The sequence below is a fragment of the Labrus mixtus genome, chromosome 21 (genome assembly GCF_963584025.1).
Source record: "Labrus mixtus chromosome 21, fLabMix1.1, whole genome shotgun sequence".
Classification (NCBI taxonomy): domain Eukaryota; kingdom Metazoa; phylum Chordata; class Actinopteri; order Labriformes; family Labridae; genus Labrus; species Labrus mixtus.
In genome coordinates, this window is record NC_083632.1 from 4,078,886 (window position 1) to 4,104,114 (window position 25,229).

At 40.8% G+C, this 25,229-nt stretch overlaps 2 protein-coding genes across 3 annotated transcripts; one reads left to right on the forward strand and one right to left on the reverse strand.

Annotated features, from left to right (window-relative positions):
- Positions 1-232: 232 nt before the first annotated feature.
- Positions 233-13,903, forward strand: gucy2g (guanylate cyclase 2g). Of its 2 annotated transcripts, none has more exons than XM_061028888.1 (23): positions 233-594; positions 2,089-2,437; positions 2,538-2,662; positions 3,806-3,988; positions 4,083-4,227; positions 4,486-4,621; positions 4,705-4,808; positions 4,976-5,142; positions 5,254-5,394; positions 6,089-6,172; positions 6,400-6,504; positions 6,743-6,814; positions 7,821-7,986; positions 8,347-8,499; positions 10,271-10,448; positions 10,833-10,973; positions 11,134-11,326; positions 11,984-12,158; positions 12,376-12,474; positions 12,910-13,001; positions 13,088-13,189; positions 13,297-13,570; positions 13,786-13,903. In XM_061028888.1, exons 1-22 carry the CDS (start codon positions 259-261, stop codon positions 13,360-13,362), a joined length of 3,312 nt encoding a protein of 1,103 aa, XP_060884871.1. In that variant the 5' UTR covers positions 233-258; the 3' UTR covers positions 13,363-13,570; positions 13,786-13,903. The 2 variants fall into 2 exon arrangements, with proteins under 2 accessions (XP_060884871.1, XP_060884872.1); XM_061028889.1 differs by having other exon boundaries at positions 2,538-2,647.
- Positions 13,904-14,317: 414 nt separating this feature from the next.
- On the reverse strand, positions 14,318-21,951 carry tectb (tectorin beta). Its single transcript, XM_061028857.1, has 11 exons — positions 21,864-21,951; positions 21,499-21,574; positions 21,125-21,315; positions 18,652-18,803; positions 18,471-18,543; positions 18,126-18,229; positions 17,298-17,381; positions 16,902-17,064; positions 16,103-16,181; positions 15,352-15,384; positions 14,318-15,253 (listed from the first exon to the last, which is right to left on the reverse strand). Exons 2-11 carry the CDS (start codon positions 21,563-21,565, stop codon positions 15,180-15,182), a joined length of 1,020 nt encoding a protein of 339 aa, XP_060884840.1. The 5' UTR covers positions 21,566-21,574; positions 21,864-21,951; the 3' UTR covers positions 14,318-15,179.
- Between the last annotated feature and the right edge of the window lie 3,278 nt (positions 21,952-25,229).

A 25,229-nucleotide genomic window follows, 5' to 3' on the forward strand; every position in this document is an offset into this window, starting at 1 on the left:
GTCCTTTGGACTGCAGTCTAACTGCTTCATTGAGAGTAAAAATCTCATTAAAGACACCCTGTAATGATGACCTACTCGCATGGAAGATTTTTTTTTTTAAAACATGTCTCTTTGTACCTCCCACTCTCCTACATTTATTTACATTTTCTCCACCCTAACAATTCATGGCGCATCATCAGGGTAGTTGGCTATTTAAGCCCCTAACATGGATCAACTAATAAGATGAGAGTGATGTCAAGGGCGGAGCGTTCTCCCAGCATGGGGCCCGTACTGATGCTCCTCTTCACACTTGTGTTCTCGGCTTCTGTTAACAACAACAGCATCAACGGGTCTCAAAATCAGAAGCTGGTCATCGGTTTCCAGGCTCCATGGAACGTGTCCTATCCCTTCAGCGCCATGCGGCTCGGCTCGGCCATACAAATAGCCGTGGAAAAGGTGAACACCAATCCCTCCTTCCTTGGAAACTACAGCCTGGATTTCGTGTACAAGGACACAGACTGTAATCCCAAAGCTTCCCTGGGAGGGTTCATCCACCAGGTGTGGAAAGAAAAGGTTTCCGCACTAATTGGTCCAGCATGTCCTGAGGAAGCAGAGGTAAGATTTGTGTGATATTTATAACAAAAATGTACAATTCATGCGTAAGACTTGCTATTTGTTTGGAGTTCCACAGGTGTCTGTCTTTGGTTCTCTTCAAATCATAAAAAGATTATTTACCAGCCATGGCAAAGCATTTTAAAATGTAAGCAGTCAATAATTACACTTGCTTGCTTATTGTGATCATTTGCAAAACATTGAAACACTAAATGTTGTGAACTGTGAAATTCCATTATTTTATTTTAAATGTGATGCCAGAAACACATTCCAAAAAAGTTGTAAAATGTTACAAAAAAGGGTTAACTTGCCACAGGTAAGTTTCATGATTTGGTTTTAAAAGTAAAGCGCATTGGATAGACGTAAAGTCATTCATGCCTATTCAGACTGATGGTAAAAGGCACAATATTTTCAACATGAATGTTGCAGAGGCGTAATGGGGGGGGCAAAGTGATCCCCCCTCTGTGTCTGCTTTGGAGCGAGTAACAGAGGTGTTACAGGGGCGCGATGGAATGGGTGGAGCCCTAGGGGAAGAACAGCTTTGTGTGAATGTCTGTGAGTGTGTGTGTGTGTGTGTGGAGCTCCTGCTCTGCCATGCTTCTGGAACGCCATAACACAAATAATTTACAAACTGGGACACCATTATAACCCCGTTGCGGGATCAATATGAGGGTCTTAAGTTGTAATGACGGCGGAGCATAGTAATGGCGCTGTTGCGCAATTGCACAATGAAAAGGGCTTTACTGAAGTAAAGATGGGGAGGGGTTTACCAACCTGTAAAAGACGGTGCTGGAAAAGAGTGCAGGTCTTTAAGAATGATTTTTTAAACATAAAGATGCAAGACTATCCCAACTTTTCTGAAACATGTTGGTATCGAATTCAAAATGACCGATAATTTTCCCAAAACAATGACGTGACTCACGATCAGTTTGACTTTTGAAATGTTGTCTTTCAGTCAAATTTGGTTTTCAAGATTTTGCAAATACCCCGCTCAGTATTAGTTTACATTTTACACACACGTCCCAACTTTATAGTAAATTGGATTGTTTGTCAGCATATTGGTACACCTAGCTAAACCTGAGGATGTTACATTTGAGGTGTTTTTCATCTGATTTTAAATCTCGCAAAATGTGCATCCCAAGGTGATTACAGGTAAGATGTTGAGGTTGGTATAATGTAGACCCAAAAGCAGACACGGCAGCTAAATTGAAAGTTCAATGAGGTTTATCGCAGGCCTTGGTTCATGGTGGAGGGCTGACTGGTTGAGGCAGAGTGGAGGAGACTCTAGGTGCTGATTTGGTTCTGTAGGCAGACATAAAATGCTTAGAATAGTTTGTTGGTGGAGCAAAATCTGGACACAAGGGAACCAGGAATACACAGGGGAAATAGGCTTACAGTCCGAGCCGTGACATAATGTTGTTTGCGTGTATGAATTCAATTAATGTTCCTTTGGACATTTTTCTCTTTCGGGGGAAATAAATTGAACTTGCATTCCAGGTCACTGGTCTCATTGCATCCACATGGAACATCCCCATGTTCAGCTTTGTGGGACAATCCTCCAAGATGGACAACAGCGACATCTACGATTCCTACATCAAAATTGTGCCTCCCCTGAAAAGAAGCTCGGAGGTCCTCATCAAGACCCTGGAGTTCTTCGGCTGGAGTCACGTAGCAATGATCGGAGGTGGTTTAGATTCCAACACTTGGGACAAAGTTGACGCATTGTGGAAAACTGTTGAGACTCCACTGAGAGAAAGGTTACATTTGGCTGCTTCTGTAAAGTTTGATACCAGCAATCGTGAGCTTGTTTATCAAAATATTAAGTACATCTCAACAGTCACCAGAGGTAAGGAAGAACTAACCCTTGTATGCTCCTTAGTACCATATTTTTTCAATGGTGTTGCTGCTGTTTCTGTACTTGCTAAATGTTTCCTGTCGTGCTTCAGTCATTGTGGTGCTAACAAACAGGGATGACTCTATGGCTCTGTTGCTGGAAGCTGACAAACAGGGCATGATGAATGGAGACTATGTTTTCTTCTTGGTGCAACATTTTGAGGTCAGTGGCCCTGTGGTGAGTAAAAAAAACTTTAAAACACACTAACAGTCACAGACGTGGTGGAAACATGGTGTTGAAAAACATGGGGAATCAAATCACTTGGGAGTGGGGGCATTTTTTTAAAGCAGGTTGGGACGATGAGCTGTGAGTTATATTTTCAAGAGATGAAATGGTTGCTTTAAGGGAAGTTCCACGCTGGAACTAACAGACAACAGTTGGGTGGAAACACGTTCTCGCCATAGACTCTATAAAACATGGACATAGTCTCTGTGATGTCATCAACTGATTAAGGCAGAGGCATTCAAAGCTGAACAATGGCGGTCACCTTTTTTTGTAATGCCATACTTACTTTCCATCAGCCTTGTAACAGGCAAAAAGTTGGAATAAAGGTGGGCCTTAAGCCTCCTGGCAAGCAGCCTTACAGATAGGACGCTGTATGGGTTGCGCTCGCCGCAGAGTATAGGGCACAGAGCAGAAGGGGAACGCAATAATCGGGAAGATTGCTACTTTTTGGAAGCACAGTTTGTTTGAATCGGTCCATTACTCAGTTGAAAGCCCTGATATTTCTTCTGCTGCAACAACATTACAATCCCACCTTGAATAGGCGGGGGGTAAAAAGGGGGACTGTTGAAAAGTCCATTGATGCAAGACAGAAGCTGACAAAAGCAGGCTCCTCAATTGTAGCTGGGGACACTTTAATTTGTCAGCTGGAATGACAACTGTTGCTGGCAGATTTCATCAGCTGTCACCAGGAAGCTAGTAAAGCTAACGTTAGCTCAATGAGCCTGTTGAAAACATAATTTCCAGCCAACTCGTTTTGTCGTTCCCGGTTTTTAAGGATCTTTGCCCTAATAGGCTTGATATTTTACAAGGTCTTGTCCCAGCACCCTCATCAGCTGATCCATGTAGAAGTTGTAGAAACAAATACACAAGTACAGCAGTTAGTTTTGTTATTGGAAGTTAATGGAGGAAAAATATGACAAAGAAGCCTTTGGATAGACAGTCTATAATCAGATGCTTGACTACATATGATAAACTTTTTTCATCCCAATTCATATCATCAAACTATCAAACAAATCTTTCATCAAATGTTCCAACTTATTCTCCTTCAATACTTCTTTACTGAGTCTTTTCTATGTTTATGTCTTTCCTGAGCAGGATAACTTGTGGAAATATTCCCTGAACAACCGGATTAACCAGGCTGCTATGAGAGCTTTTGATATGGTCTTCATTATTGGCCAGAAAGCCTACGAAGGCTACGAGTATTACGACTTCTTTGAGCGGGTTTATGAAAAACTAAAAGGACACCCATTTCGGAGCAATTTGACTTCTAAAAAAGAGGTTAGCACATGTGATTGCAACAAAGATCCCATGCATAAATGTATTATTATGGTTTGGAATAACTCAACGGAATCATTTTATTTTGGGATTTCAGGTTAGCCCTTACTCGGCCTACGTGCATGATGCAGTGCTTCTTTATGCGATGGGACTGAAGGAAGTCCTCAAAGATGGCAAAGACCCTTATGATGGACGGCAGCTGCTACAGAGATTAAAAAACAAAAACGGCATTCGATTTTATGGTTGGTTTCAATAAATGTTTATCATTGGGAAATGTAAGAGAAATTGATCAGAAATTGGGTCAATGGGTGAGAATTATCTGGGATGTTTTGGTTTGTGTTGCTGTGTTTATTAGTTTTTTTTTTTTTTGCTTTAACAGTCCTTAACTCAATTGAATTATGGATTCATTACACCTTATCCCTTAGAACAAACATTACACCAAAGAGCCAGGCTACAAATATCTGTTGACAGCTGGATGCAGTAGTGTTTTATCATTGCAGGTGCCTCTGGACTAGTCCACTTTGACGAGGAGGGGGAGAGGAATTTGGACTACTCAATTTACGACCTGCAGCATTTAGGAGATTCCACTAAATTTGTACCCATTCTCCATTATAACAGTCACACTAAAACTGTCAGGTGAGAAACACTTTTACACAGTCAGAAAATCTGGCTTTAGTTAATATACCATTTATAGGTAAAACAAACAAATGTCATTTCAGTCGGACGTCCATGTTTACTTCTATGGTCTGGCCGAAGGGAAGACCTCCGTCTGATAATCCAGAATGTGGTTTCAACAATGAACTCTGTGAATGGATCATTAATGGTAAAGAAACACTTACACCCTTATACAACAACTTTAAACACCAACTATCTCAGTTTCTACATTTTCGTCAGACCTTTTGCACTCATAAATCATTATTCGTATCTTTTTAACCACTAGTCCAAATCAGGCTAACCACTCTCGTAATTTTTGGTCTTGTCTGGATACAGATATCTTTCTGCTGGCTCTGCTTGTGACCTTTCCTGTCATTGGCGTGCTGTCAGTTTTTTGCATTGGCGTCCTAATTCTGCAGAAGTTACGACTGCAGACGAGGCTCGATGACTCCTGCTGGTGGTTGATCAACTACAGCGACATCATAATCATCAGGGAGCACTCAGTATGAGCACTAAAACATCTCTTGTCCTATTGGTAAAATATAAAAAGTGCATCTGTATATGAGCCTGGTGTGTGTTTACGCTCTTGTTCAGTGTATATTTTCGTCCTTCAGGGAGGTCATTCTTTATCTGTAACCACCACAGCAAGTCAAAGTATAAGCAGCGGCTCCCAGTCCACTTTCTCCAACAGCAGCTTTGGCCTGAGGGATAACACGGGCAAAGAACATGTCTACACCACCATAGGTCTTTTCCAGGTACAAGTTTTGAGTTTGAACTTTGTGACCTTTGCTGAACAGCAACTACTGGTGGCAAAACAAATGAATAGTTAAATAAGTCTTGTAGACCCCAATCTTGTCCACTGCAATGAAGTGGAATTGAAGTAGAAGCAATTTCATTTGCAAAATGGCTCAATTGTGTCCCCTTCAAATCTTCTTACACAAAGCCAAGAAGTTCATTTCAGCAAGCTGTCCAAAAATGTTTTAGGCATTGGTATCGTGTTTTGACCTAAAAGAAAGCCAATGGGTAAAAACCTTAGAAATAACAGGAAGTCTGGCCATGTTGTGGGCCATTCATCAGCAAACCTCAAAGTTGGCCACAGCAGAATAAAAAAATGTTAATGATTGTTGCCAAAAAGGTGACTCGTACTATGTCCAGTCCTTCCCAAATTTGACAGGATCATTAACAATCCTGCCCTGAACACGTCTACGTCCAGATACTGTCTTTCTCACAGTAGCCAATAGGAATAGGACTTGTCATCTTCCTCTTTAAAAACAGGATTTTGTAGTTTAAAATGTTAAATGTCTTTTTAGGTAAGTTATGACTATACCTTCAAGAATGATATTTGAAGGAAATGAATAAACAGATTTGAAGTCTACCATACAACTTTGCAGGGGGAATGGTAGCCACAACATGTGCCTTTCACTAACATCCTTTATTTTCTTCTTATAGGGAAATCATGTGGCCATCAAGTACATCAAGAACCCTGTTACCATTGATGTTCACAAACCCTCAATTATCAACGATTTTAATTTGGTAAAGTTCCTCTTGTTTTTCTTTACAAAATCAACTTTTACATGTACTTTCTCATTCCTCATTTTGATGAATGTGTTTGTAATAAATCTAAAGACTTTCACATGCATCCTATTTTTACTTATTAAGACATGTAGCTAGTAACTAGTTTCAAGTCTGTTATCTTAAAGTCTAAATGTTGGTCTAGTCAGTAAGATTGTGTGCCTAACCATCTTAAATTTTTAAGACAGATGAAAGAGATGAAACACGAGAACTTGGTGCAGTTCTTCGGTGTGTGCATCGAACCGCCCAATGTCTGTTTAGTCACCCAGTACTGCAGGAAAGGCAGCCTGAAGGTCAGTGTTTCTACTGCACGAACACACATACTTTATAATCGTAAGTATCGTGGTAGAACTGACAATTTAATACTTATTTAATTAATATTTAGTTTCCCAAAAGACTAATAATAATATAGCTTTTGCAGTTTTAATTGTGGTTTTGTTAACCATTTTTTATGTATAAAAAAACATATGGCCATTTAATTTAAAATGAAAACTGTGTGTGTACTCTTTAATGTTCATTTTCTCTCTTCAGGATCTCATGACGGCTTCGGATGTTGGGCTGGATGGGATGTTTCAGCTATCCTTTGCTTATGACATCGTCAATGTGAGCCAAAGATGTTTAACATTATATTTGTTTCCATTCTTAATCAGACAATCTTTATCAATCTTTATTTGCATAGCACCAATCCAAATTCAAGACAAGACACTTAAAAAAAGGAGCAGGTCTAGACCCTACTCTTTGTTATATTATTTACAAAGCCCCAATATTAAGCCACTATGAGCTCAGCACTATGCAACAATTCCTTGACATTTGTTTTGTGTGAGTTAAAGGACATATCTTGATCAAATAGAACTCCCAGATTCCTAACAGTGGTCGCTGGATGCAAGGCTGATGCCAGGCTGATGCCATTAAGGACAGTTATATATAAAAGTATCTCAAGTAAAACACCCCAAAAGTATCTCTGGGGTGTTTAGGGCCAAGCACAATAACTTCAGTCTTGTCTGAGTTAAGTCGCAAAACATTTCTGGTCATCCAGATCCTAATGTCCTTAAGGCATGCTTCTAGATTACATAACTGGTTGGTGTCATCTGGCTTCATAGAAACGTATAATTGAATATCATCTGTATACCAATGACAATTTATGGAGTGTTTCCTCATAATACTACCTAGAGAAAGCTTATAGTAGGTGAAAGGTGAAAAGAATAGGTCCAAGCACTGAACCTTGAGGAACTCCATGGCTAATCTTGGTGTGCATAAAAGACTTATCATTAAGATGTACAAACTGAGATGTATCTGCTGATGATTATGATATGATTTAAACCAACTTTAAGCAGTTCTGTAATGCAATTGTAAATCTTACTGTTCATATTTCAATTAACTGTTCACCTTTATTTGATTGCTTATTTTACAGCACAAAGGCCAAGTTGATAGTTCAAACCCTTTTCACCAGAAATAAAATATTCATCTTGGAATTATTGGGATCAGTGTATAAAAAGGCCAACCATGTTTTGTTTTCTTTGAAAGTGCATACTGTATTGCCCTGGATTCTAAAATATTGAAATAAAAACACTAACAACTCATTGTTTTCTACTGCATCTTTCAATGTTAGGGAATGGAGTTCATTCACAAGAGTAACCTGAAATTTCATGGGAATCTGAAGCTCAGTACATGCCTGGTGGACAGTCGACTCCAGATAAAACTCTCTGGCTTTGGACTATGGGAGTTTAAACATGGAAACAGACCTATCATGCCATTGGAAAACCCCCAATATCAAGGTCAGTCGTTGTTTAAAGGGATATCTTAAATGTGTTATCAACTACTGTATGTTTATTACAAGAATGACAGTGCATTTTAAATTTCATAGGGGGAGTAATGAATGGGTTATGACCAAAATGCTGCCTTAGTTCCAGTATGTTTAATGTTGCTTCTCTGTACAGTCACCAATGAATATCTGTCCTATTTTGTATCAAAGTTTTAGATTAGCCTAACTAACATCTGGTCAGCTGGAAATCAAACTGAATGAGAGGGGCACCAGACAAATCTGCCAGTTCAGATTTTTCTGCTAGTATACAAGTATAACATTTGAGTAGATTTGAACCACACCCATCTTTGGTTACTATCTGTTTGTGTTGTAGAGATGTACTGGACAGCCCCTGAACTTCTGAGAAAAGGTGGTCTCCCAAACAATGGAACGCCTAAAGGTGATATCTACAGCTTTGCCATTATCATGTGGGGGCTCATGTACAACAAGCTTTTCCCTTATGAAGAGGTCAACCTGGAGCCAGAGGGTGAGCATCATCAAAACAAGGATATTCAATTTGTTTGCCTCTAATTCATTTCCTCAGAGCAAATTTTAGAAACACTGAAGCAGACTTAAAAATGGCCAGGGATGTGTCACAAGTTTTAAAAATTCAATTCCATTTCTTAGTAACATATTTTAAACCACACTAAAGTAACACAGCTGGAATTTAAATTAATAGTGAATCCAATTAAAGATATCAAGTAACATGACCATGAGTCGACTGCAGGTAGTGGCTCTTTGAGACTGTGTTTGGAGCTTTACGCCACTGTAGAATTCCTATGTTTAGTAAATTCGAAATAAAAAATTTAATTACATTGCTGTTTTCCATCATGTCGAACCTCGGATGCAGGAGGAACAATGTGTATTCCGTCCCGGCCGTGGGACAGTGGACCAGATCTTTACCCTCGCAAGGCTTCTTGGGGGGGGGGCATGGGAATTTGCCCATCCAGTCTACATGTGTTTTGTAGATTTGGAGAAGACTTTTGACCGTGTCCCTCGGGGGATCATGTGGGGGGTACTGCGGGAATATGGGGTCCCGGGCCGTTGGTACAAGCCATCCGGTCCCTGTATGACCAAAGTGGGAGCTGTGTTTGCATCCTCGGCACAAAGTCAGACACGTTCCCAGTGCGTGTTGGCCTCCGCCAGGGTTGCCCCTTGTCACCGGTCCTGTTTGTGATCTTCATGGACAGGATCTGAAGGAGCTGCCGGGGGGAGGAGGGTTTCCAGTTTGGGGACCTCAAAATCTTGTCTCTGCTTTTTGCAGATGACGTGGTTTTGTTGGCCTGCTCAAGCTGGGACCTCCAGCAGGCATTGGAGCGGTTTGCAGCCGAGTGCGAAGCGGCTGGGACGAGGAAAACAGTGGATTGCTCTCTCCGGGTGGGGAGTGACTCTTTGCCCCAGGTGAAGGAATTCAAGTATCTCGGGGTCTTGTTCACAAGTCAGGGTAGGATGGAGCGTGAGATTGACAGACGGATTGGCTCAGCGTCAGCAGTAATGCAGGCGTTGTGCCGGACCTTTGTGGCGAAGAGGGAGCTGAGCCTGAAGGTAAAGCTCTCGATTTACCGGTCGATCCTCGTTTCAGCCCTCACCTATGGCCATGAGCTATGGGTAGTGACCGAAAGAATACGATCACGGATACAAGCGGCCGAAATGAGTTTCCTCCGGAAGGTGGCGGGGCTCAGCCTTAGAGATGGGGTGAGGAGCTCGGACATTCGGGGGGAGCTCGGAGTAGAGCCGCTGCTCCATCGCATCGAAAGGAGCCAGTTGAGGTGGTTTGGGCATCTGTTAAGGATGCCTCCTGGACACCTCCCTTTAGAGGTTTTCCAGGCACGCCAAATTGTGAGGAGACCCCGGGGCAGACCCAGAACATGCTGGAGGGATTATATATCCCGTCTAGCCTGGGAACGCCTCGTTATCCCCCAGGAGGAGCTGGAAAGCGTTGCTGGGGAGAGGGAAGTATGGGCTGACTCTGGGCTGAAAATGGATGGATGGATGTTTTTTTCCATCGTCATTGCTGCCACACTGGACCTCAGTGAAACAACTGCCACAGGGGATATCAATCTTATTGAGAGATAACAACAGGCTTTTCAACCTCAAGAGCAGATTCAACAGTATTACCATCTGATGCTGAGGCACACAGGTGCACTGGCCACATCGCTAGAGCCCAAGAAACAAAATTACCAAAAACATTTCCAACCAGAATCTCCAAATACCATAACTACAGTGATTGCTTCTTCTTGCTTCATTATTTTATCCAGAAATTATCATGAAGTTGCGGACTCCTTTCCAAGGGGAACCTCTCCGACCACTGTTGTCTGATGAGCTGTGTGATGAGAACATCAACTCAATGCTGAGAGCCTGCTGGAATGAAAACGCTGACCATCGACCCCCGTTTACATCTATAAGGAGACAGCTGAGGGCTATCAGCCCTGAAAGGTCAGGCCTCTGATAATCTATTTTCTTAACAACAATAGGCTTTCATGCTGTTTATAACTGTTTTTATCATATTGTATTTGGGTCTACAGAAACATAATTTTGTTACAAAGCTTCATTTGACATACATACATGAGTATGCAAATAAGAATCGGGTAGCGTGTTGTCATAAAGTCGAGAACCTTAAGGAATTGCACACCTTTTGCCAGGGCTGCAAAATCCTCTAAGGCAAGATTATATTATGTTCCATGGCCAATGCATTAAGATGTCCCATAATTTAACAGAAATCTCTATTAGCGTTTTGAGATATCCAACAAGCTAACAACCACACCTGACTGAAAACCTAACTTCCTCAATGGTAGGCTATCATGATTTTCTGTACTGTAGTCATGCAAATATACTGGATAATATGGTGGATAAGTTGGAGAAATATGCAAATCACTTGGAGGAGGTGGTGGAGGAGAGGACCAATCAGCTGACTGCAGAGAAGGCCCGTGCAGACAAGCTTCTATCCAGCATGTTACCAAGGTACCAAATGAAATTCCATCAAAATTATCATTATTAAATTTCCTCAACTGGCAATTTATGGTAACCCATTCAAATCTAATGACCCTGATGCAATCTGTTGAATGGGCTTCCATGACCACATCCCTGTCCTTTAGTCAGGAATGTTGCTTTCTTTACATAGGTACATCGCAGATCTGCTGATGGCAGGGAAATCAGTGGAGCCACAAAGCTACGAAATGGTGACCATCTTTTTCTCTGACATTGTGGGCTTCACCTCCATGTGCTCCATCAGCTCTGCTATGGAGGTTGTTACGTTCCTCAATGACCTTTACAGCCTATTTGACGACATCATCAAGATGTACGACGTCTACAAAGTGAGTTGCATACAAAACTAGGCAAACTCCTTTTCTTTTTCTTTTTTTTTACTTCCCAAGCGTAAGATAATAAGATGTATACCGCTCTTATCCAATTTAATTCAATTCCATTATATTTGTACAGCACATTTCATACACACGTAAACTCAATGTGCTTTACGGAAGAAGAAAATAAATAAACACAAACTCATTTAAATTGAAAATAAAAAAAATATCCTTATGTCCTTGATGTGAATATCAGACCACAGCCAGCAGCTGGTGTTGCACAAAAACTGAAACTGAAAGATTACAGTTAGCCAGGCTTCATCAGAAAGTAACAAAATATGTAAAGGGATATGATACGATATGATACGATACTACAAGACACGATACGATACAATAAGGTAAGATAAAGTACTGCAAGACAAGATACAACAATGCTACGAAAAAAGGAACTCGCTTGCTGCTTCCCCCTTTTTCTAGTCTTTGTGCTAAGCTGAGCAAACCAGCGGTAGCCCCATATTTACTGGCAATGGCAGAGGTATTGGTCTTGTAATGTAATTCTCTATCAGGAATCATTTTTGTGTCATTCAACTACACTTTTTTTTTTTTGTATGAAATTGCTTCCCATTTTATGTTCAGAATTTTCAGTATAACTTTTTGTCATCTTTTTACAAGGTGGAAACAATTGGTGATGCCTATATGGTAGCCAGTGGTCTGCCCATCAGTAATGGCAATCAGCACGCTTTGGAGATATCCACAATGGCCCTGCATTTCCTGAGGGCCATCAAAGTCTTCAAAATTCACCACATGCCTTCAGAGCATCTTGCAATCCGCGTTGGGATACACTCAGGTAGGACAGAAGGATAAAAGCACTGCTAAACAAGTTCAGTGTTTTATTGATGATGTATTTTGTTTGGTTGCTGAATTTTTTAATTTGGAAGGGACATGGAATGATTTCAGTTGGCTAACAATTAGTATTTAGACCTAACAGGGTCCTTAAAAGATGTTGGAAATGATTGACTTCTGAGGAGATTGGTACATCAACCGTTTGTTTTGGATTTCTGTAGGTCCAGTGGTTGCCGGAGTGGTTGGCACCACTATGCCTCGCTACTGTCTCTTTGGTGACACGGTGAACACGGCCTCTCGAATGGAAAGTAACAGCTTACGTAAGTGAACTAAAACAATATATTTAAATAGACTTCCCATTCCAATCTCTTCTGATTTGACTTTAGGTTATTCTTCAAACCTTACGGATGGGACTTGAACTTTAGTGTAGTGCAAGCTCAAAAGAACGATTGTAATTGAGAGGGATGTAATTTTACCTTATGGGACGCCTTAACAGCTAGTGTGGAGCCAACTAGTGCCATGGTTGTAAGATTGCCAGTATGTTGTTAAAGTCCAGCTCTTATGGTCTACATAAAAGCTAACTAAATGTAAGCTAGCATGCTGACTTAAGTGCATGCATTCGATTAATAAAGCTGCTAGCTTGCCTCTTGATAATGCTATTAATCGAATGTACGATCAAATCTCTGACTTGGGACAAAACAAATAAAATTAAAAAATGTAAATGTATGGTACTCCTCTGTGTATATTTCACACAGCCCTGAAGATTCACATCTCTCAGAGCACAGCTGACATTCTGGTGCAGGAGGGATCATTTGAACTGGAGGAGAGAGGGGAAATTGAAATGAAGGTGACACGAGTCTGCATGCAGTACAAAATGTATGGACAATGCATGGTTTGATATGTTTTTGATGAGTGTGTGTGTGTCTATTACAGGGTAAAGGGAGTCGTAAGACCTACTGGCTGTGTAACAAACAAGGATTCGATCCTCCTCTCCCTGTTCCCTCTCCAGCCACCAGTCTCAAACTACTCACCCAGGTACAGTAAAAACACAGCACAGCTTACTATTTACTTACTTAGCACCATTAACAATTTTTTGTGACGCTTTGTCTAATCTGACTATGTTTGTGATTTCTCCGCTCCAGAAACTAGTAATGACCAGAGCAACAGAGAAAATGTTCAAGAAAACCATGACCAAGCAGGTCCCATGACAGATAGCATGTCGACTACAGTGCACACCTAAAGAAAGAGAGGATAATCTGGAGGCAATTTTTTGAATAAATAAGATTACTACACAGGTGTCACATCATGCGGATGGATTTTCTCTCCTGCGTCTGTGTATAGAGACTGGAGAAAAAGTTGGAAAAGAGCTTGAAGTAAACATTTTGAGCAAAGACTTCAGGAGTTTCAAACAGTGAAGTGAACCGGGTTTAAAACATACTGAGATGTTTCTTGCTAATGCCCAACTGAGGCGCGGACTTCTGCAGGGGTAGCCTGAAGTGTGATGTGCACAAAGTCAAACAAATATCAGTTTGTTTGTTTTTTCCAAATCTTTTTATCATATTTTTGCAGACAGTACAACAGGATGTCACAGAGGAGTAAATCAGAGCATCTGCATAGAGTAAAACAAAAAGCCCCAATTAAACAGAAAAACAAGACAATAAAATAATAAACACCCATTTACAGTCCCAGCTTCCTAAGGTAATTGTCCATTAGCGACTGTGGTAACATAGATACTAATAGGACAATACACATGTATTGACATGTATGACAATACATGTAGACACAGACACATATATATATATAAAAAATAATAATAATAAAAAAAAATATATATATATATATATATATATATAAATACATACATATAAAATATCAGTTATTTACCCTTTAATTTAAGTCCCTACTCTGACAGGGCAAACAGCCAATCACAGATTAGGTTTTTTTGGTGTGGCCAATCAGATTTCTGGGGGGGGGCTCATGCCATCCCTGGCTGCTCCTTTTGACACACCCCTGGTCAATCATCAAGCTAATAATTAAATAATTAATTCATATACTTTTTGGTAGTATATATATATATAATATTTTCCACAAATATCAAAGAATATATATATTTATAGTTATAGATAAAATAAATCCTAATGTATTTGTAGATTTGTTTGCCGTGGCCGAGTGGTGAGTTTGCTCTCCCCATGTACAATGACTACAACCTTGAAGCAGGTGGCCCGGGTTCAAATCCTACCTGTGGCTCGTTTGCTGCATGTCATTCCCCACTCTCTCTCTCTCCCTTATTTCTGACTATATCCACGGTCCCGTCTCTCTAATAAAGGCATAAAAAGCTGAACAAAATCTATCTATATCTATATATATTTGGCAGATTCTTTGATGCATTTTGTAACAGATTCAAGGTGCGGATGAGCTCATTTTAGTCACTTTATCTCGGAGAGAAATAAACTCCAAAGGAATGTATGTAATTAATTTAAAACAATGGCATTTTTCACTTTGTTTTGATGCAACTTTATCATACAAACCGATGATCACTGCGTCGTTTCACAACATGGCTGAAGGAGTGGAAGCAGAGGAGTCTTTATAAACGACAGAAAATCTAACTATGTCTCACCAGAACTGCTTGCAATCAATATGGAAATGTCAATTAAGAAATGATATAAACATATAAAAGTATATCCATTTGATTCATGTGTGTGTGTGTGTTGTTTTCATGTGAAGAGTCTGTTTTTAATGTCCGTATTGAATACATTATTTATTTATATTAATAAAATGTTCCTGGTGGATTTTTTCAAGAAGTGATAAAATGTTTATTTTCCAAAAGATTTTTATTGGGAACAAAACTGAAAGTGAATAAACAGAAAATCCAAAGCTTCGATAGGTGTGTTAATTAACAGATTAAAATGTTTAATAAAATGAGACAATCATGTCAGTGTGAGGGAGGAATGATTTCACGCTCCCTGAGTCCCGGCTGACGCTCCCTCTGTTTGTTTTTATTGATTCTCTTCTATGTTTTTTAAAACTACATCTCAGATTCATTGACTAAATCACAGCAGGTGTTTATCAGGACCAGCAGCAGGATGAAGAGTGAAGTGCCTGTGATGAAAAAGAGAAATACATTATATTTTCCTCAATAAATGAGTATGCAGCATCAAACATCAACAACAGTCCAATCACACCTCACGTCTCATTACCTTTTATCGGTCCATTGTTGGAGAATGAGTTACCTGTCGATCAATAAGATAAAAAAAAAATCAGAATTCAAAACTCCAACTTGTACAGTAAAGACAAAAAGACTTTTAGCAATTGGAGAAAAATAAATCTAGTATCTCTCGAGGATCAAATTGGTCACTTCAAATTTAAATCAAATATGCAATTTACAACAAGTTGTGTAGAAACTTGAAACTTACGGTGAGAATTTAAAGTGAAGTCGGGAACATCTTGTGCCAAATAAATTTAAAATCAACTGTTTTTGCAAGTCAGAGGTTGTGGATCTCTCAAAGTCAAACTCTCCTAGCGTATAAAAGCTGTTTTAGTCAAGGAGTTGAGAAAAGAAGAATTACATACTCACTGCTTATTGGGATGTCAAGTACGGGGTTTTAGATCACGGCCATTCTGTGTCACTTTACATGCAAAGTGAAGCTACGAGCTAACTACAGTGTGCCAACATTAGCCTGCTAAAAAAAAAACAAAGCAGGCCACAGGCAATTGCAGCTCACGCTCTGCTCTAAACCGCTTGCGCTTAACTCCTTTGAGCGAACGCGAGGGGGAGAGGGGTTGGAGGTGTGTCGTTGGAGCAGAGCGGAGGCTTCTGTATGGAGGCCGTGTGACCAAGCAGCAGTTTGTTTTGGTTTCATGCTGGTGCTCAAAGCCGACATCTACTGGATCAAAAAATCCAATATTCTTAATTTAAACTCAAAATATTAAAATGAAGGTGTACTGTACCTTTAAGCTGAAACTCAGCAGTAAGGATCCCTCCGCTTGGTTCTGCCTCAGATGACGGACTTCTCACAGAGCACGGGCTCTACAAGGAAAGATAGGTAGAATCTGTTTCCAAAAGGACATTTACTTTATACAGAACATGAAGAATAACTGCTTTCTACGCTTTTGCACGAGTAGCGATATGTGTTTAGGTTAACCAGCAACTGCAAACTCATCAGAGCTGACGTAGGGAAGCAGCCAAAGCAAGCGACATACTACAAAGTGTTGCAGAGTGTGCAAGAAAAGTTTATGATGCTGAAGATAAAAGGGAAACTGGGTTGAGAGAGTAAGTGGTCGAAGGTGAAGACAAACACTGACAATTGTTCAGGAGGCTCAGCGCTGAAAGGAGAATACTAACAATAGGCAGTAGTTGAAGGACAGAGTGGAGATAACGCAGATTTGTTTTTGTATAAGGCTATGTACAGTATCATAAGCCTTACTCCACCTTTAATAAATCATTGTCTTTGACACTGTCAGTTTCTCTTGACTTATAGACATCATAAGGACTCTGCTTTTGTGTACTTACTCTCACAACCAGAAGAGGGAGACATGCGTTCTATACAGTGGGTTAGAATATGGGTAAAAAGCAGCAGAATATGGAAATCCTCATAGAGGTAAATTAAATCAAGTACAGCACCAGAGAAGAGGCAACGAGCTACCTAGCAACCCTCCACCACTGGAAAAATATTTAATAGCAATAATTGGATTTTAATCAGAGAAATTGATGAATATAAGGCGATTAGAGGACAGTGTTTGTACTCACAGGTATACAGTTGAGTCTCTCTCCATCACACACCGTGACCTCACAGTGAAGCCAGACTGTAGAAACCTTCTCCAGACGTTGGAAGCGGAAAGAGTTGAACTTGAACATGGAGCGGCTGTCTTTGGCGTTCTCAAATATAGTCACAGTGGTGTCAGAGGGGCAGCTGTTCGAAAAAAAAACATAAAACCTGTTTTATCAACAAGTACGCAGGAGGGAATAATACCAACACACCAACAGGCTGACAAGCAGCGAGTCGGTCCGATCCATGGTATAAAGTCCAACCCCTCAAAAACCCAAAGCCTGAGGTTGATCGCTGTGACTTTAAACAATGTTCAACTTCAGTTCAGTTCAAAACGTCTCTAATGTAGTTCAAGCCTGAAGGTTTTAACACTGTACCTGTTAAAGATGAGACTCCATCTCTTCTTGTCTGTAGAGTAAGGAGTGGGAGTGGCCCAGCAGTTGTTTATTACAACTTTAAATCTGAGGGGCACAGACAATCACAATGAACAGATTAAAATTCAAAGGAGTCAAGATGCTTTTTTAATTAACTTGCAGACATTTACAGTCATTATTTCTTTATTCTTTTGTCTTTGGGTTTTTAAAGGTAGAGTCAGTGGCGTTGTTCGTTGCCGCTTGTTAATCACAACATTCAAACTGGGCCGCTCCTCCTGGTTTAATCGGCACACTCACTGCAGGATGTAATGTGTATGTTTACTGCTTTACCGACACTGCAAGCTACCGCACGCTAGCACGAGCTAACCACCGGTGTTCAGCACCTGCCTGTCCAACAGAGAGCAGGCCAACTCTGCGCCGACGGATGAAAGCCGACCGACGGTTCATCCTTGTTTTGGAACGAGATTCAACCGCTCGGCCTTTTGCCTCATTATGATTGCATTTTCTCTTTTTTGTCACTACGACTGTATCTGTAAAATTCATGGGTTTGAATCTCAACCAGAACAAAACAAAACATGTAAATCCAGGCAGTGTACAGGGTCTCTGCAGATACAGTCACCACCACTTAGTATGGAGGCCCAGAAGTGATGAATTTATTTTTTTGGAAAACGCTACTGACTGTACCTTTAATAGTATAACTCACATACACTTTAATGCCATTTTTACATGACCCCAGGGTTAGTGGCTGCCACCTTAGTCAAGGCATGTTAAGGTCCGATACATTTTTCTTTTTAAGCTTGCCAGGAAAAATATTGAAAAGTGTTAATATACCTGTTACTTAGTCCTTTTGCCTCGATGCCCATGAAGACTTCAGAGCCGATCTCAGACGTGTCGATCACGTAGGGAGCGTCCCTGGCATACAGGAACTTTGAATTCTACAAAACGTGTACATATGTACAAATGTTTGCATTTCTTTATCCGACCAGGGATGACACTATTTGAACCTAATGGCTCCGAGAAGTACATAAAATAACTTTTAACTATATTTTCATTATTTCAGATGATTATTCTGCACAGGATGTTTCAAATTCTAATCCTAAAAAAAGACATGATTGTATTAAAATGTGTTGCAACAGGCATCCACTGGTGAAACTGAGTGTTTGAGTGTCTTCTTACCGTGAACACACTCATAGACAACTGAGATCTAAAAGTGCCTAAACTCCCGTTGTTGACATAAACTGTAGCCACTCTGGAAAAAGCAGAGGGTTTAGTAAAAACGCTGCAAGTCTTTGGGTCAGAATGCACAGATTTTCCACTCAGTGACTGTGGACGCCTCGTGTCCCCGATGGATGCTTACCTTTGGCTGAAGACGGCGTTGTTCACCAGGTAGGCCGCTCGGTAAATGCAGCTGAAGGTGTAGTTCACCGGCTGGTTTCTGACTGTGAGCGAAGTATCGTTGGACACGATGGAGTTATAGAAGATGTATCTGGGGTCTTTGCCGGGTATGTACTGTCGAGAACAACAAAGACCAAAATAGAAAACATATGATTATGTTTATCAGTTAGTGTTGAAGGGAGTTTTACTCGGTTTTGTCTCGGACTGGGCGGACTCCGGATTTTAAATCAAGATCTGTCAAGACCACCTCTGCCGCGTCATTACAGTGATAAGAAGGAAAACGTCCCTTTCTCAAACAACGTCTAACTTTCATTCAATTATTTGATTTTTTCAACCTTGTTTCTCGTTTCTTAATGAGTGACACGACCCCCGCACACAAGATGATGAATCTCATTGATATTTATGGTTTGATCTTGTCTTGGTCTCGTTCCCTAAATGTCTTGGTCTTGTCTCTGTCTCGCCCTGCCTTGGTTTGATCTTGTCTTGGTCTCGTTCCCTAAATGTCTTGGTCTTGTCTCAGTTTCGCCCTGCCTTGGTTTGATCTTGTCTTGGTCTCGTTCCCTAAATGTCTTGGTCTTGTCTCTGTCTCGCCCTGCCTTGGATTGATCTTGTCTTGGTCTCGTTCCCTAAATGTCTTGGTCTTGTCTCTGTCTCGCCCTGCCTTGGTTTGATCTTGTCTTGGTCTCGTTCCCTAAATGTCTTGGTCTTGTCTCTGTCTCGCCCTGCCTTGGATTGATCTTGTCTTGGTCTCGTTCCCTAAATGTCTTGGTCTTGTCTCTGTCTCGCCCTGCCTTGGTTTGATCTTGTCTTGGTCTCGTTCCCTAAATGTCTTGGTCTTGTCTCAGTTTCGCCCTGCCTTGGTTTGATCTTGTCTTGGTCTCGTTCCCTAAATGTCTTGGTCTTGTCTCTGTCTCGCCCTGCCTTGGATTGATCTTGTCTTGGTCTCGTTCCCTAAATGTCTTGGTCTTGTCTCTGTCTCGCCCTGCCTTGGTTTGGTCTTGTCTTGGTCTCGTTCCCTAAATGTCTTGGTCTTGTCTCTGTCTCGCCCTGCCTTGGATTGATCTTGTCTTGGTCTCGTTCCCTAAATGTCTTGGTCTTGTCTCTGTCTCGCCCTGCCTTGGTTTGGTCTTGTCTTGGTCTCGTTCCCTAAATGTCTTGGTCTTGTCTCTGTCTCGCCCTGCCTTGGTTTGGTCTTGTCTTGGTCTCGTTCCCTAAATGTCTTGGTCTTGTCTCTGTCTCGCCCTGCCTTGGTTTGGTCTTGTCTTGGTCTCGTTCCCTAAATGTCTTGGTCTTGTCTCAGTTTCGCCCTGCCTTGGTTTGATCTTGTCTTGGTCTCGTTCCCTAAATGTCTTGGTCTTGTCTCAGTTTTGCCCTGCCTTGGTTTGGTCTTGATTCAGTTTCGCCCTGCCTTGGTTTGGTCTTGTCTCTGTCTCGCCCTGCCTTGGTTTGGTCTTGATTCAGTTTCGCCCTGCCTTGGTTTGGTCTTGTCTTGGTCTCTGAGCACTCTGGTCCTGGTTATGTCTTGGTCTTGTCTCAGTTTTGCCCTGCCTTGGTTTGGTCTTGATTCAGTTTCGCCCTGCCTTGGTTTGGTCTTGTCTTGGTCTCTGAGCACTCTGGTCCTGGTTATGTCTTGGTCTTGTCTCTGTCTCGCCCTGCCTTGGTTTGGTCTTGATTCAGTTTCGCCCTGCCTTGGTTTGGTCTTGTCTTGGTCTCTGAGCACTCTGGTCCTGGTTATGTCTTGGTCTTGGTTAATGTGGTCTTGACCACAACACTACTTTAAATACTAAGGACTATTGCTTTGTTTGCCTTTATTGGAAAGGACAGCTGAAGAGAGACAGGAAATGTTGGGAGGAGAGAGTGTTGGATGACATGCAGCAAAGAACCGAGGTCGGGTTCGAACTCACAACCGCTGCCATGAGGACAACAGCCCCCATACATGGGGCGCGCAACGGAACCGCTAGGCTATCCGGCGAAGAACGGTACAACACTGTTCTCAAAAAAGTCCTGATTTCACAGAGATAGTTAAGTTTGATATGCAAGCAACCTCAGGAAAACTAGCTCTAAGTTTTAAAATTTCTAAATGCAGAAAGTATCAACTGTAGCTTTTATATGATAAACTACATCATAGATTTATTATTATTACTTATTTGTTTATGTCAAAAGGCGGTTCAGTTGGAGCTTGTTTCTAATATTTTTACCATTATGACTTTTTGTGGATGATTTTCTTTGTTAGTGTGGTGCTCGCTTTGTAAAGTAAATTAAAAGAAAGATGATTGTGTTGTTTCATATTTTCTAATGCTTTGAGGTGTGCACTGATACATGAGAGGCACAGTATGGGGACTTCCTTCATTGATCTCAATTATGTCTGGGAAGGTTGTTTTTAAGTCAAGACAAACTACCTCTGGCATTCATGTACTTCCCCCTCGTTGCCTCACCTCAGACTGAGTGCCACAGTACGAGTTGTTTTTAGGAGTCAGGTCTGAGATGACGAAGCGGTAGTAGCCCGGGCTGCGTACCCCAGAGTAACAGACCCCACCCAGAGACAGCTGATCAATCTCCCAGCCGTACGGACACTCGGGGACATTTGCGATGATGGCGTTGGGGAAACATGACACCATTACATAGTCTGAAATAATAAGACGCAATCAAAGATTAAAAAAATGTTTCCTTCTTTCTGAATCAAAGGTCTACGAAAAGATGGTGATGTTTGTTTTACAAACTGTCAAGGTCCATGGAAGAAAGTTGTAATATTGAAAAAGTTCATATTAATTATTTTCATTATGTAAAAGATAAAAGGTGTTGATGTTACCTGCTTTTTGGGGCGAGCATGTCCATGCAACAGGCAGAAACAATAATATAGCACCAACTGAAGCCATACTGTGAGGCTGCAGAGACAAATGTAAGAATTCAACCAAAACAGAAAACACCTTTGGACATCCATTTCATAAGACAGGTGTGTAGGAGAGCAATGTGTCCATCCAAACTTTAAAGTAAACTCCTGCACATTGTCTTACTTGCAAAACAAACATTTATTGGCAACGTTGCGGTACTAGACTGACTGGACTGTTGGCCGAAAAGTGCTGGAGTTTACCTTCAAGAATTCAACCGTAGCAATGAGAAAACATTCAAGGACAACATTTCATGATGATAAGGTTTTATTAAAAAAAGACTCACCTGTAAGGGAACAAACACCTTCCAATGGTCTGATGTCAAATGATCTTCATGGCTCTTCAACCGGTTACCTGCACCGTGGTTTTACGACAAACATCTCGACAACTTGCGGAGGTATTTTATACTGTCATAGGTGTAGGTTATCGCCTCCCCCCCCCCCTCCCCTCCCCTGATTCTTCTTACCCAACTTTTCCCCCCTGGCAGGTTTGGTTTAAAAGCTCTATTGTGGAGCAGCTAACAAAAGCTCTCTGTGCTGCTCGGACATTGACTTTTAAATGATCCAGCATCTCACGGGATTAACACTCAAGGGTGCTTCAGTCACCTTTTCTAGCAATGGACAGTCAGGAAATTTGTCAGATTTCTTCAGCGGACAGCGGACACTTTAGGGCTAATAGAAGGGTGCTTTTTGGCTTCATGTAGAGTTAGCATCAACAGTATAGCAGAGTAACGAAAGACAGAAGTTGTAACCATTTAAAGTGCAATATTGAGTGTTGAGTATATAGTGTTCTGAATTATTTAAGCATATTTTACTCTGCTTTATAATACATATATTATTTAAGTTTTACATATGTCTAAAATGATTCAAAATTTGAGATGTTTAATTTATGCCTCACCAATAAAAAAATTATTCACAGTTGCTATGATCCTAGATGTTGGCTCAGTAGCCTTTTTTATTCACAGTTGATTGGAGATTTGGGGGAAAATCTTGTATTTACTGTCTAAAGAAAAGGGTCAAATATTAAGCTATAGTCGCGCAGACTGTTGGCATAGCTTGGATAAAGACTGGAAACATTAAGTCACCCTGTCCGAAGAAAACTGCGACCTACAGGAATGATAATTAAGCAAACAGTCAAGTGTCAAAAACTGCAGTTCCTCAAACAGCCATATGGGGCTAGCCCCAAAAGCGAGTCGAACTCTGTATACCGACATGTTTAAGTATCCAACTTTAGAGCAGAAATACTAAACTATACTTGGTCACTAGAGCTGATTTCCCAATTTATGACATCAGTGGCAGGTGGCCATCCTGTTGTCCAAAAATAGTCACTTCTGGCTCCTAAAATTAAGTTGGAAAAAGCCATGATGGAAACCTTGAGCTTTTAAAACTGCTTCCCAGAAACTAATGGCTGATATTAGAGTGGGCAACGTCAACTACCTTTACAAGGTCTATGGTCCCAAGTTAAGACATTTGAATTCCATTATGTGTAAAGCTTGCGTAATAACACTTTACTTTTGGTTGGTTCAATCCATGAAAAAGAAATGTCTAAAAAAAACCACTTAGGGTTTTTATCAGAGGTTATGTACTGGACAATTTCTGGCTTGGAGCACTAACTTCCTTTTCAATCTTGTAACCTGCTCGTAATTTGTGGGCTGATAAGTTCCTGTCAGGCGTTCCTTTAGCTACTGGAAGAAGCCTGGTTGCCTGTTTACCGTCTTTACAGTCTCTATGCTATGCTAAGCTAATAGACAAATATACAAGTTGTATTGGCTTTTGCTTTTGAACCCTCTTGCAGAAATTTGGAATTCCCCTAAAATCACCTAATACATCCTATCAGAAAACGATATCCCTTTTGCACACATGTAACTTCGATTTCAATAAAGTCAAAGCCAAATCATGAGGACGGAAACTTTCCCTGCCGGTCCTGTTCTTTCTCTTTTGTCCTGTTGACTAAAGAGGAGAAATTCTTTGGAAAAGAATACTGTTTAAGGATCTAAATAGTGCAAACAGACATGTATAGATAGCTTCAAAATGTGATTGCAGCTCAGATTAGTCCAGCATACACTGGTAACTAGTGTTCTTGAGTGGACATGAGAGGCCTGTGTTTTACCTCATTCAGTAATATAAGGTTTCTCACAGTCTTGTGCTTTTAGACATCACTTTTGTCCCATCAGCCTTTCAGCTATGAGTGATATTTGAGTTCTTTCTGGACGAAACAATATAATTCGTTTTTGATATAATACTGACAAGAATCTCTTCAGCTTTGTTTTTTTTATAATGGATGTTATATTTCTATTTGGCTTAAAGTTTGTTATATTTGGTATTCTCTAAATCATATGATAATGATCTAGAAAGAAGGACAGGGCAAAAAACATGTCAGCAACAGCAAAGGTGGATAGGCTGCCAATGCAACAATTAAGTTTGAAATCGTCGTTTTGTTAAACATGCGATCGAAAACCTCCGAGACTAAATGAAGAGAGCTGTAAAATGATACCAGAGAGGTTAGACACTAATGTCCTCCATGGAACAATTCAAGTCACCCATCAATTGAAGGGGCAAGCTGCAGACGATTAGCATCTGAATGGAGCTGCGGGGGGATTTGTAAGGGTTAGTCCAAGGAAGATACCGATCTAGGAACGAGTCAGGGGACAGCTAGCGTTACAGCATCTGGTGAGGCTAACAATGAGGAGCCGCAAGATTCCAGCATGTTAGGTAATGACGTCCTGCGGTCCAAGAAACGTGCTCAGAGGAGGACAGCATGTGTCTGTGTGGTACACCTTGAACCTCGGGACCCACCACCAACTCCTTAATGCGAAACCGCAACACACATTTCTGAGAGTTTTCAACCTATCAGATTTATTAGAATGAGTAATAGTCCATTTTGGATCGTACAAAAACAGTATAAAACATGTGGCAGAGAGAAGAGACTGAACACAACAAACATGTTTAACGTTTAGCAAAGTAGAAGGAAATGTTTGGGCTTCAGCCACTCCACAAATGGAGGTCGGTGCTCTCAAAGAAGATCTAAGAAGTTCGAAAAAGAAGTGGATACCTTCTTCAAGAATGGAACCAAAGAAAAGACTTGAGCACACAAGTGGTGAAGGTACAAAGGACTAACGTTTCAACGTCTTACTGCATCTCTGTCAGTCAGCATTAGGAGGTTACTTTTATATTCTAACAAAGTAACTCTGTTTTATTTTCATACACAACCAAAACTTGGATTGTAAAAGTAGACAGAGAAAAGGTCATGTCCAAACAAATGCTCATTTGTGTTTAAACTGTGTAAAATCCTGACACGCTTGTGCAACATTTCTTGACATGTTCTCCACAAGAGAGCAGCAAAACCTTCTTCTTCTCCTGTACACTTTCTCTGTAACATGCTTTCATCGTTGATTAGGGATCACCTTGACAGAGCGGTTTGCATTCAGAACATTTTTATTTTCATTCTGTCATTTGAAACAAAGAGACATACATAGACATAATCACAGATCACTAAATGCGTCATACAGAGATACTGTACGAGACACAAAGAAATCCCTGAGCTCACCTACACAATAGTGCTTTTGTTAAAATGTACAAAGTGAAAAAAAACAAAAAAAAAAACAAGGCGTCTATAAAACTCTTCAAATAACATGTAATATAACATTTTTGGA

Excerpts from the sequence above, each read along its gene's own strand:
- tectb (XM_061028857.1), bottom strand. The coding sequence starts at position 21,565 with ATGGCTTCAGTTGGTGCTATATTATTGTTTCTGCCTGTTGCATGGACA. Across the intron at positions 21,316-21,498 it reads ATGCTCGCCCCAAAAAGCAG|ACTATGTAATGGTGTCATGT; the intron begins GTAACATCAACA and ends TTATTATTTCAG. Across the intron at positions 15,385-16,102 it reads TGCTGAGTTTCAGCTTAAAG|GTAACTCATTCTCCAACAAT; the intron begins GTACAGTACACC and ends ATTGATCGACAG.
- gucy2g (XM_061028888.1), top strand. The coding sequence starts at position 259 with ATGGGGCCCGTACTGATGCTCCTCTTCACACTTGTGTTCTCGGCTTCT. Across the intron at positions 5,395-6,088 it reads CCACCATAGGTCTTTTCCAG|GGAAATCATGTGGCCATCAA; the intron begins GTACAAGTTTTG and ends TTCTTCTTATAG. Across the intron at positions 6,505-6,742 it reads GCAGGAAAGGCAGCCTGAAG|GATCTCATGACGGCTTCGGA; the intron begins GTCAGTGTTTCT and ends TTCTCTCTTCAG.